Raw genomic sequence first — 13485 nt, 5'->3', positions numbered from 1 at the left:
TTTATGTCAGGAATTTTATTTTTCATTCTCTCATTAACGGCAAGTGAGTTACACTTGCTGTATTCCGTCCAGATAAGGACATCGAAATTGATGAAACGAGAAGTAAAAGGACCGGAGAGATAAGTTTTTCGAGATAAGGGCTTCCTGCACAAAAGTCGTATAGTACAGAGGACTTAGTATGAGTTTGGCTATTTATTTAAGGACAAGGAAATAATTAAGTGTGGGGGAGTTTGATACGCATATTTTATATAAGATTTTCCAAGTACTTGATAGAGTATAATTGTATATTTTAGAGGATATTATGCTTGAAAAGGTGTTTATTTTGTAGGTTTATGCGTATGAAGTGAAGCGAAACAACTCGGAGCGAAATCTTCAAGTTTGGAGTAAAATGAAGAAAGTTAAGAAAAAGTGGCCAATTCCTCAAAAGTGATGCATTCAGGGAACTCGACAAAATGGAGGAACTGGCACGGATTACATTTTGCGAATCCTTTGTGGCCGATTCCTCAAAAGTGACGGATTCATGGAACTCGGCAAAATGGAAGAACTAGCCCGGACTACATTCTAGAAAACTCTTGTGCCCAGTTCCGCAAAAGTGGCAGATTCCAAACCAGCCACTTTTGGAGAACTGGCCCAGATTTACCTACGAACCTAGAACGTGAAAATCCTTTCTCTACGCGGTTTTGGACCCGATTTCAACTACAACTCTTGCAACATATCAAGGACTCCTCCACTATATAAAGACATCCCAAGATTATGTATTGGATCTGTTTTTTTTCATTATTTTTCTATTCACAAACAATTTGTCCTAGGTTCATTTTCTTTAGTCCTTATTTTAATTATTTGAAGACTTAAACTTTTTAAGTTTTGATTCGAAGGCTTGTGTTCCGAATAATTTCAGGTTTATATTCAAGTATTTTATTTCAATCTCTTGTTTTAATTATGTTCATTATTATTAATTGCTTAGTTAATTAAAGTATGTCTAGCTAAATTAGTTGACTTGGAATATTGTGAGTAGTATGGATGCTAGATTTAAATTCTGAAAACTAATCTTCTATTTTTTTTTGTTAATGCAATCCTTCGTTATAGAAAGTAATGCTTGTGACTAATTGGCCACTAATTAAAATAAATTGTAAGGAGTGTACTTCAGCAATTTAATTGGAAAGGGTAAACAAGACATAATTATAAAACATGAGTCTGACCATCAAGTTTGCGTTATGTGGTCTATGTGGATAATTAATCGATAATGCGTTGATTATAAATTGCAGTTTATTTTTTATCTTTATGTAAGCCGTGATAATAAGGGTGATTCGGAGTATCAGGTAATAATCAATAGGCTAGTAATAATATAGGAATATTGAGCTAGTATCTTCAATCTATACTCCATTGCATCTAACAATTAAAATTGATTGATATAAGGTAGATTTATAAGGTATCGTAATTCATACGAAAGCAATATTCTGAGTTATTTGTTGTTATTGTTTATTCATTAAATTAATATATTATGTTTTTATTAGTTTTAATTAAAATCACACACAGGCCTTATTCTTATTAGTTCAAATAATTCTCAATTAACTATTTTGGAACTAAATTCAATATTTCATGGTTTCGACTTTTACTTATCATTATATTACTTGATTTATCGATATCGTACACTTATGATTTTAAGCACTAGATGCATCAAGATCAGATCAAATGTTATAAATAATATTAATGTATAAATTTTCACTTCCTAATATGTTTGTATTTGTGTTTTTAATTCTTTTAGGACATATACTTTTAGGAGAGGGCTCACTCAATCACTCTTTACTGTCCGTCTAATTTGGTTGGACTATTCCACCGCCAATATTTATTTATTTTTTTCCAACGATAGAGAAGATAGAAACCGAAAAAAGTTAATTACAGGAGGACTGCAGCAAAAGGAAATTTGCTTTGGCTTCTTGTGCCAACTTATGAGCCTCTGAATTATCCCTTCTGTTGATGTGCTTGAAATCACAGTACTCGAAGGACGATGAGAAGTGTCAAATATCTTTACAGATACCCCAGCTAGCACTCGAGGATGGAACTCCTGAGTTAATAGACTGAGCTACCAGAATGACATCGCCTTCGAAAGACACAGATTTCCACTTATTGCTAATGCACCAATTCATAGTCTCCCTCAGAGCTAGGAACTCCAAAATGCCTGGGTCCCAAATATGCCGAAAAATAGCCGAGAATCTACCAATAACCTTGTTGGAACAATCTCTGGCTATACCTGCTACAGACCCAAACTTGAATTGAGTGCAGGTACCTGCATCATACTGGAGCTTGATGGTATTATGGGGGATGGACCTAGTGGAATGGCTGGGGGGAGACAGAGTTGGATGAACATTCCTGGAATTACAGATGTCTTCCAATTCCATATCTTTTTCCAAGTTAAATTCCTGCATATAATTAGAAGCATTGGCCACTGAATCTTCAACTGACCAAGGGTTTTCTTTAAAAATCAAGGAGTTCCTTGCCATATTGACCACAACAAGTAGCAGAAATAGTTAGCACTGGAGTTGGATTCATCCAGAGCCATGAGATCATTTAGGATGTTGATCTAGGTTTGATGGAAGGATTCTGGCTGAATCAAACCTGCATGAAAAGATATAGGGGAGTGGAACCAAACTCTTCGAGCAAAGTCACACTGAAAAAAAGGTGGGATCTGTTCTCTTCTGCTCCACATCTTGGGCAAACAAATCTACCATTGAGTCTGATGTTTAAATTTTTTGTTGTAGGGAGACCATTAAGAATGAGCCTCCACTGGAAGACCTTAAGCTTGTTTGGGATTTGAAGGTCCCACAGGGATTTCCACTGACTTTTTGAGAATAAGGAATCCTGGATCAGTTCAGGATCCTGGGACATGCTGAGCGCTATGTAGTACCTTGATTTCACATTAAAGGCTCCTGAGGCATTATGATGCCAGATCAGTTTGTCCTGGACTGGTGAAATAGGCAATGGAATAGATAAAATGACAGCTGCATCCTCATCAATGAATAATTGACGGATTAAGGGTTCATTCCACGTTTTTGATCCCAGATTAAGCAGAACCTGGACCCTTAAAGGGACCTGAGATGCTAGCACTTGTGGATTTAGCCTCGGATGAAAAGGGAAGCTTGTTGGAACCCAGGGATCTGACAATGTATGTACTCTGTTGCCTTGAGTGATTTGCCATCTTCTGCCTTGGTTAAGGAGGGATATGCCACACAAAAGGCTTTGCCATCCCCAAGCGAATAATCAGATGATTTTCTAAATATTTAAGAAGATATGAAGGTAAGTGATTTTCTAACTCTAAATTGAGATAATTATTTTTACTGTTCATTTAACAAAATTACTTTTATTGTTTTAAAATAAAAGTGTAATTAAATGGCTTATAAAATAGCCATCAAGTTCATATTCATATTTATTTTTATGAGAATGACTCATTACCTTTATGGGATGCATATATTCAACTTTATGTATCCCTCTGTCTTTAGAGTTTAGAGTATATTGAATGTACAAAAATGTAACAGGGTTTCTCTTATTTTACATTTTTGTTTCATACATTGTCTTTGGCTAAAAATAAATAAATAGTTATTAAATAAATAGAAAGTTGATAGCCGATTTGACTCTATACATGTTCGGAATCATACATTACTACCCTCTATTACAAACAAAGAGCGCCTCTGATATTTTTGGTAACAATGTCCTTACCCTGAAAACCATTTTCATAGTTCCATATGATTTTGAGTTTCATTTAAAAAATATATTGAATGGTGGTAAAAATTATTAAATTAAGACTATGAGTATCAATATGACAATTAACCAACTTAATGGAAAATTTGAAAATGAGTATTTAGTCAGATTAACGTATGCCAAGGTAATACTCTCAATTTTCCTCTTCCTTTCTTCTCTATTATGCAACGATTTAAGTTTCATTGTCTCCGGTCAATACGATAATGCTAACCGGGATTTTCCCTTAGACTGACTCGTTAATTCATTGGAAACTATCTAAGAATTTCCTTTCTTAAGGACCAATTAACATCTTTTTCCTTTAATTGGCATCAAGAATGATAAACTTTATGTAGAAACAATACGAAAAAGTAACTTTTTAGTAACGATTACTTACGACGAAAATTAAATTCGTTATAAAATACATACCTTTTACGGATAATATTGGCAAAACAAATTCTAAATACCATAATATTTTATCATAACAGTATCATAAAATATTATCATGACGTACTTTATCATAACAATATATTATCATAATATTATCAAAACGTACTTTGTCATAGCTATATCATAACATTTTATCATAACCTTATCATATTATTATCAAACGGTATCATATTATTATCATAAAATTTATCATACTATTATCATACTATTATCATAAACGTTATTTATCTTTTATCATAACTGTATCACACTATTATCATAACTATATCACACTATTATCATAATCGTATAACGTTATGATATTGATATGATAATTATCATACAGACATGCTAACGTTAATGATACCGAAATGATAATCAAACACTTTTCTTGACAGAAATTTGTATTTCTCTGTAGTGTTATGATAATGATATGATAACGTCATAGTGATAACGATATGATAATCAGGCGCTGTTTTATGCAGAAAATCGTTTTTTCTGTAGAAAATCGTTTTTTCATCATAAATCGTGTTTAATGCAGATTTTCAGATCTTAAACTGAAAAAAAATCAAGAACAGTTTTTTTAGATCAGAGAGTTAAAATAAATTGTAATAATCACCACGAGTAAAGAAAAAATCGCTGAAATTAGATATAAAAGAACGGCGAATTGACGGCGTAGCCAAGATGGTGAAGGCGCGGAGCAACGGCGGAGCGATGGCAGATTGTTGAAGGAACGGCGGCGGAGTGATAAAGAAGAAGAAAAATTAAAGAAGAGAAAGAAGAAAATGGAGAAAAAGAAAAAATGGAGAAGAAGAAGAACAGAGAGAGATAGAGAGAAAGAGAGAAGAGAATCTGAAAAAAAAAAGATATAAATGTTAAAGTAAAAATAAAACGCTGAGAGTAGTAAAAAATAATAAAAAATAAGTAATATTATAATAAAAAAAGATCTCAGAGTAAAAAAATAAAAGTGATAAAAAGATGAGGTATTTTCTCTATATTTTCTTTGTTTAAGTATAATTTACTATTATTTTAAAAAATGGAGTGTTTTTCCTAATTTTCTCAAGAATTTCCTTTCTTAAGGACCAATTAACATCTTTTTCCTTTAATTGGCATCAAGAATGATAAACTTTATGTAGAAACAATACGAAAAAGTAACTTTTTAGTAACGATTACTTACGACGAAAATTAAATTCGTTATAAAATACATACCTTTTACGGATAATATTGGCAAAACAAATTCTAACATTTCAACTTTATAGCGATTTAATTCTAATGTTCAGACCGTTATAAAATAAATCCTAACTTTTTCTATTTCGCGTTTTGTAGCTCTAATCAATTTTTCGGCAATTTTATCATCTTATTTAGACTACAAAGTGTAAAAATGTAAAAAGTTAAAATTTTATTTGTAATGTTTTTAAAACATTGAGATTTAGTATGTTAATATATGTATTTAATATAGTTTCCACGTAGCAAAAAATGGCCAGAAATGGTTTGGGAGTACAAAAAAAAGGGTTAAAATTTGCTTGCAACATTTTAAATATTGAAACTAAATCACTATAAAATTGAAATATTAGGATTTATTTTGCCAATATCCCTACTTTTTATAATGACTATATTATTATTGTTTTCAAATATAATTTTTTGATAACGACTAATAAAATCGTTATATAAGTTATCATTTTAATAACGATAATCGTTTTACAACGACTAATCAAGTCAATATAAAATATTTACTTTTTCTAACGAATTATTTTGTGTTGTTTTTAATATGATCATTTCACAGCGACAAACAATTTTGTTGCCAAAAAAAATTAAAAAAATTAAAGAGTCCCACATTAATTAAGAGAAAGTATAACTAAAAATATTGTGATCTCATCATAAAGATACTTACCTGCCGCTATAAATTTTTTATGTTTTTTATTTTTATTGTAACACTTCAATTAAAAGGTAAAAATGTTAAAAAAAATAAATTTTAAATTATTAAAAACTATTAAAAAATATATTTTTATGAAATTTTAATTAATATTATAATTTTTTGACAAAGACATTTTGTGATTACAAATATGTTTTAACAATCAATTTCCAAAGTTTTTGTAAAACAATTTGGAAATATTTAAATAACCGTTATATATTACATTACGTCAACATCGCAACCACTATTATCGTCGTTAAAAACTTATATAATAACCATATTTTGCATTTTCATAATGACATGTCAAATTGATTAAACCATATTCATAGTTAAGATGATTTTGAGTTATGTTTTTCTTTTCAGAATCTTGAATTGTATAAATTTGAAACTAATAAGTCGAGGTCCTGTGGGAGTGTGTAAGACGCCTAGAGGATTTAGTCAGATTAACGTATGCCCAGGTAATACTCTCAATTTTCTTCTTCTTGTCTTTTCAATACGTAAATGCCGATCCATTATGGAACAATTTTCCACTTCTTGTGTTTCCTTAGACGATCGACTCATTAATTCATCGGAAAAAGCCTAAGAATTTCTTTTTTTAAGGACCAATTGACATCTTTTTCTTGGCATGCATGAGTCTATAAATTGATACCAAGAATGTTAAATTTTATGTACCAAATACAACAACTTAAATGGCATCAAAAGCTTGTCTCTTCTTTTCATTCTTCACTCTCATTTTGCTTATTTCTCTTCTATCTCAGCCTACTTTAGCACACAGACTCTTAAAAGAAGAAAAATTATCTGGTTTTGATTTCCTTAAGCATCTACAAGGATGCCATAAGGGAGACAAAGTTGAAGGCATACATAATCTCAAAAACTACCTCCATAAGTTTGGCTATTTGAGCTACAAAAATCAATCACATTCCACAAATGATGATTTCGACGATCTTTTAGAGTCCGCCGTCAAAACATACCAGCTCAACTACCATTTAAATGTCACCGGTTTCTTAGACTCTGAAACCGTGTCGAAGATGATCATGCCTAGATGTGGAGTTGCAGACATCATCAATGGCAAAACACGAATGGAATCCGGCAAGAAAAACCGCCACCATAACTCAACAAGTTTCCACACAGTCTCTCACTATTCTTTTTTTCCTGGAAATCCTAAATGGCCACCCTCAAAGTACTCTCTTACCTACGCCTTTCTTCCTGGAACTCCAAATCAAGCTATGAATCCCGTTTCAAAAGCGTTTCAAACATGGGCAGGCAATACCCATTTTAGATTTTCTATGGTTCAAAATGTTGGGGATGCGGATATTAAAATAGGATTTGGCCGTGGAGATCATGGAGACGGGGCGAACTTTGATGGGCGCGGTGGAGTTATTGCTCATGCTTTTGCACCTCAAGATGGAAGGTTCCATTACGATGGTGATGAGCCATTTGCAGTTGGTGCAACAGAAGGTGCTTATGACTTGGAGACTGTTGCATTGCATGAAATAGGGCATCTGCTTGGACTTGGACATAGTTCAGTGGAGGGTGCCATTATGGCTTCTTCTATTTCTACGGGAGTTACTAGGGGTTTACATAGTGATGACATTCAAGGAATTCGAGCTTTGTATAATTAATATATGAAGGTAGTTCACATGTAACCCAGAATAATTGTCATTTTCTATTATTATTTTGCCTATAGAAGTTAGAATACGACATTATGTACTGGTTCTTACTGAATTTATAAAGAGATGAAATAAAACATACTTTACAGATTTATGTATCATGAAAATTTACAATAATTCAAAGTTAATGTTTTTTTTTGAATTATACCTCTTACAATGAAAGATAGGAACCAAAAAATATAGGAACGCACCCGCCATCTCAACCAGGTTAAGACCTTCTTAACCTAAGCATTATTTTTCTCGCTACGAATAATAAAAGGAAATAGACAATTTGAGTACTATCTGAAAAGGACATTCCAAAGAATACTCTAAAGAAACTAATTAAAAGCCGACTCCTAAAAATTGAAAAAAGACTAAAATTTTAAGAGGAAATTACACCATTTACCAAAAAAATGAAAATAATTACAAAACTATATGTTGACTTTTTTCATTTACAAAAATATTAATAATATTTACAAAGTATAAAAAATAAAAAATAATATCAAACATATGGTGTATACTGTGGGTATAATGTCAGTATACTAATAAACTAACATTATATCAACATTATACCAAAATTATACCGACATTATACATACTGAGATTTTATAAATATTAAATGGAAATTTACCAAAATTACATCAAATCGTATACTAAAAATTAAATTAATAATATACCAAAATTATACCAACAGTAAACTAAAAGTGTACACATCAAAATATACTGAAATTTTATTATTAAATCAATATTACACCACATCGCATACTAAATATTAACCTAACAATATACTAAAATTATACCAACAATATACAAATTCTCTAGTTCATTACCAACTATAGTGAAAAGTACATATAAAAAAAAAATATACATGTTATCAACTAGAAATAATATATAAAAATTTATAATCGATATACCGAAAATATACTGAAATTATACCATAATAAACCAAATATTATTTTTAAATTATCTGATTTTTAGTTTTAGTATTCCAAAATTATACCATAATTATACCGACATTATACAAATCGTACTTTTGTAATTATTTTTCATTTTTGGTAATTTTGTAATTAATTTTAAATCAGTCGTATTTTTGTAAATAAAAAAAGTTTACTGGTACTTTTGTAAATATTTTTAAAATTTTAGGTATTTTTGTCATCGCCCCAAATTTCAAATCTTAAGAGCCCAATTGAAAGCTCAATCTAAAAAAAACTCGACAAACTGAAAAAATAATGGCCTAATGCCAAAAAAATCCAAACCTTTACGACTTGTTGCAATTATATCCAAACCTTTTAATTTTTGCAATAATATCCAATTTATATTTTTTTGTAGCAATAATAGTCAAATTGATGGCTAAACTTGTTGTTTTCAATTAAGATATTAGACTATTATTATATTTTGATGTATAGTAATATAGTAAAAGTCCAAAAAAATTCACATATAAAGTGCAATTTGGATATTATTGCAACAAAATATTGCAATTTGGATATGATTGCAAAAATTAAAAGGTTTGGATATAATTGCAACAAGTCGTAAAGGTTTGGGTTTTTTTTGCCATTAAGCCAAAAATAATAGAAAAATTATTGCACACAACTGTTGCGCCATGTCATTCGTGCAGCAAACCAATTGTGCGTTAGCCATGTGGAAAATTGAACGATAAAAAAAATAAGTAATAATTAAAAGATTCCCTATCGTAAATGTTCATTGGCTTGATGTAAAAATGATGTGGCGCAACGATTGCATGGGATAAACACTCAAAATAATATGCCAATGAACGGCTTGAGGCAAGAGGTCAGATTGTCTAATTGGAAGGAGAAGCTTAGGTGCGTAGCAAAAGGGATTCTGCTCCACGTAAACCAAATTAAGCCTCGTCGAGTTATGAGAAGTTTCTTGACATTATATAGCGATATTAATATATGCAGGTCACTAGACTTTTTTCAAATTATAGAAAAGTCGCTAAACAAATTTTTGCTATAAAATCGTCACCGAATTATATTTACCTTTTGTTATAAAGAGATTCACCCAAATAAAACATATCATTTTCAATTAAAAACACATCATTTCTGCTTATGTGGAGATACATAAAAAATTCATAACTATATTATAAAAGAGATTCACGATCTGACCGTAGAAAAGAATCGACATTAAGCCCAATCGATTTACAAATGGCCTTTCCTAATAGTCCTTTTCTTTGGTAACTTCTTTTTATTAAGGGTTTCTTTTTCTAGAAATAACCAACATTTGATTTTTCTTTACGCTTAATCACCAAAAAAACTCTCACCTTTTAGCCCATTTTCAATTGCACCCTGACGTTGTAATTTTGTCAGTTCCACCCTAATTCGCACTTTTGGATTTCAATTCCACTCTCAAAATCAAATTGGATTTTTTTCACTCGGAAAAAATTCATAAAAACCCTTATAAAGTATTCGTTTGAACTCTTTCCCACATAAAAAGTTAAAAATGAATGACTTATTTTAATTTTTTTTAAATAAAAAAGAGACATATTTAATACTTGAGAGTGGAATTGAAAATCAAAGGTGCAAATTAGGGTGCAACTGAAAAAATTACAACGTTAGAGAGCATTTGAAAAGGGGCTAAAAGGTGGAAGATTTTTTGGTGATTAATTCTTTTCTTTACAAAAACATTACATAGTTTTAAATTCTAAACTACGGTACACGGTGTAATTATAACATTTATACTACCTTTTTTTCTTCTTATTTGTCCTCTTCCTTCTTTGTTTTTTTATTTTTATTGACCACGAGCCTCTCCTTCCACCAAAGTTATGACACCGGCCTTTATCCTTGTCCATCACCGCCGCTTTTCATCTTTCTTCAGCGGCACTAGCCTGCATCCTCGCCCATCACCTCCGCTCTTCGTCTTTCCTCAGCCTCTGCCGTTTGATTTGGATCAGAAGTTTTTTTTCTTCTTTTTTTCAGATCTATAATTTTTTACTGTTTTTATATAAAAGTAATTTTTTTTATCATTAAACATGTATAAAAAATTATCTTTTCATGTTACATATAACAATTCTGTGATTTTATAAACTAAAATTCTATTATTTCTACATTTTTAATGTAATGTAAAAATTTAAAAAGAGTAATATGAAAACAAATATTGTAGAAAAAAATAATATTTCATCTTAAAACCTTTTTTATTAACCTGTTAACAATTTTTTTATCATTTTTTATGGGCTTTTTACAAAAATATTTAAAAAGAGAAAGAAAATAACAAAAATGCTAAATTTGCTGAAATATAACATAAACACCTAAAAAAGGTAAAACTTTTTATTTTATACCTTTTCATTAGGAGCGCGACACATGGCAGACTCAAAACAAACAAAAAAAGTCAAAAACGCGTAAAACTAGATCAAAAACACGTCAGAAACGCGTCTGACATGCGCCTGACACGCGAGTCAGAAACATGTTGCCAGTCACGCGTCAATGCGTCAAAAAACTCAAACATGTATCATATGTTTCATCAATGTATCAAACACATATTTAATTATTATTTTCTCACATTTCTAAAATAAATATAAATATTTATAAATACACTCATAGTATTATTTATATGTATTAGTAATGTGTCTATAATGTGTATATATAACATAGTTTAAGTTAAAATACATGTATCATATACTTTAATTGAAATTTACGCATCAATAACATCTTAATTTGTTACTCGATATAAACATCTTTATATACATGATATATACCTTTGATGTCACGACCCAAATTATTGAGCCGCAACCGGCGCTAGGGAACGGGAGTGGTAGCTCCGGAACCCGTAGCAAGCCTGAAACCACAATTAATTTTTCGCAAATAATAAACAATTTATATCAAACAACGGAAGCAAATTTACATTTATAGCATATAACCAAATATCTACACTAACTGTCCAAAAACCTCTAGGCTCTAGTTACCGTACCCTGTACGAACTGGTCTCGCAGTACTATATACATCAGTTAGTGTATCAAAACATATCACCGGCATCTGGTGTCGTGAACAACATATAAAACACGTAGCCTACAAAAATATAAACAAGACAGCAAGTAATATACACAATCAAAAGTGTACTGCCGTCAAGGCTACGACTCTGTCAACACTGGACCACTACTGCAACACTCACATAAGTCAAAAGACTATACATACACAGCTAACTTCTGGACTTCAAAACTAGCTTCTAGCTAAGTCCACACACTAAGCACCTGAAAGACATCAAAGGTGAGGGGTCAGTATTTGGGAAAATACTGAGTGAGCTTGCAATTTACTAACGACATTAATATAAGAAAACATAGCATCGCATTTCAAGAAAATAATAATATAAAATAATACATATAAACAGGTATTTGATCCGATCGAAACTAATATCCTAGCATATGCGACACAACTTTCGAATGATCAAATCATACTTTATCCAGATAGTCCGACCCGGGAGTGTTCACATTCTACCTCGTCGATCGCGACCTATCTCTTAGTCCCAAAAGTGTGAATCACTAGATACGGGGACTCCAGACTACACCGTAGCCGAGTGCTCACTCTTATCGAATTCATAATCCAACTTCGAAATTCATATTCATATCGTGCACGTATATATCACGTCATTTCTCATATGCAAATACACTAGACTCACTCAGTACTGGTGATCACACAGCCTATTGACACCCAATAGGTTGCTAGTTTCTTCGAATCGCATACTAGTTCCTCGTATATAGAAACTTAATAAAACATGTAACATTTCAATCAATCATATATAATGCGATGCGTGTAAACAATACACGTATATATATATAAATATAATATTAAATAACTTTAATATATAATACATGAAAGTAAAGTGCAACTCACTGTGACCGCTATCCAAGTAATGATGTGGTCGATCTGATAGTATGCTCTCGCTAGTCCACGTCTACTGACCTCTCTGCTCGCTAACACGTCTGATACATATTAATTAACGTTTAATAATTAGATATTAATCTCGTGTTTATACGTATAATACTTTTAAATTCTAGGGTTCTGTTCCATTCTAGGTGTTATTCGTGAACTCGATATTCATTTATCGTATTCACGATATACCGAACTCCGCTTCTCGTATTCGAGAAACGTATTATATCCTTAGCATTTCTCATTATCGGGGTCCTTGATTGAATTTTAGAGTTTAATGTTCAAAATTATCGAAATTTGGGTCAAAATGGGTCAAAAGTCCGCTTCGGTCCCCCAGACCCACCGTGCGGACGCATAGCTTGACTATGCGCCCGCATAGCCCGGGCTATGCTAGCGCACAGTTTGGCTATGCGCGCGCATAGCCTGGGCTATGCGGGCGCATAGCACGGCTATGCGGGCGCATAGCTGCTCGCTATGCCCAGCTCGGAAACGCCGTTTCTGGGCTGTTTCGATGCACCCCATCATGCTCCACGCGCCAAAACTTCATTTCTAATAAAACCCGTAACTTCACTTTTCCAAAAACGCTAAATCCGAGCTAAAAACGTCAAATTCATTTATTCTTCTAAATCAGCCATATAATTCGAATTTAACACCAAATATTCAGATTGTTAACTTGATTTGATGCTTAGGATGGATAGAGCCTTCAATTTCGAAGAGATAGACGCAAAAATCGCTTGAATCGGACGTCGGACGGCGAAACGGCGAACGAACGAAGTTTTTGATTGAATATTTTGAAGCTCATGGATTCTCTCTGATTCATATTTCCTCTTCTTATATAACTTGGTAAAAATGCCATCCTTGTCCTTGTTCTTTTTGTTTCTCACCA

At 31.9% G+C, this 13485-nt stretch overlaps 2 protein-coding genes across 2 annotated transcripts; one reads left to right on the top strand and one right to left on the bottom strand.

The window, feature by feature from the left end:
• Positions 1-2018: 2018 nt before the first annotated feature.
• Positions 2019-2501, bottom strand: LOC126672250 (uncharacterized). Its single transcript, XM_050366199.1, has one exon. It carries the CDS (start codon positions 2499-2501, stop codon positions 2019-2021), a length of 483 nt encoding a protein of 160 aa, XP_050222156.1.
• Positions 2502-6749: 4248 nt separating this feature from the next.
• LOC126675167 (metalloendoproteinase 3-MMP-like) lies at positions 6750-7837 on the top strand. The gene has a single exon (XM_050369772.2). The coding sequence runs from the start codon at positions 6763-6765 to the stop codon at positions 7693-7695; it is 933 nt and encodes a 310-aa protein (XP_050225729.1). The 5' UTR covers positions 6750-6762; the 3' UTR covers positions 7696-7837.
• Positions 7838-13485: the final 5648 nt, after the last annotated feature.

The sequence above is a fragment of the Mercurialis annua genome, linkage group LG3 (assembly GCF_937616625.2).
Source record: "Mercurialis annua linkage group LG3, ddMerAnnu1.2, whole genome shotgun sequence".
Taxonomy (NCBI): Eukaryota; Viridiplantae; Streptophyta; class Magnoliopsida; order Malpighiales; family Euphorbiaceae; genus Mercurialis; species Mercurialis annua.
Note: the sequence above shows the minus strand (reverse complement) of the source record. Positions and strands in the feature narration are given on the sequence as shown.

Bases quoted from the DNA above. Each gene is read 5' to 3' on its own strand.
- LOC126672250 (XM_050366199.1), bottom strand. From the start codon at position 2,501: ATGGCAAGGAACTCCTTGATTTTTAAAGAAAACCCTTGGTCAGTTGAA.
- LOC126675167 (XM_050369772.2), top strand. From the start codon at position 6,763: ATGGCATCAAAAGCTTGTCTCTTCTTTTCATTCTTCACTCTCATTTTG.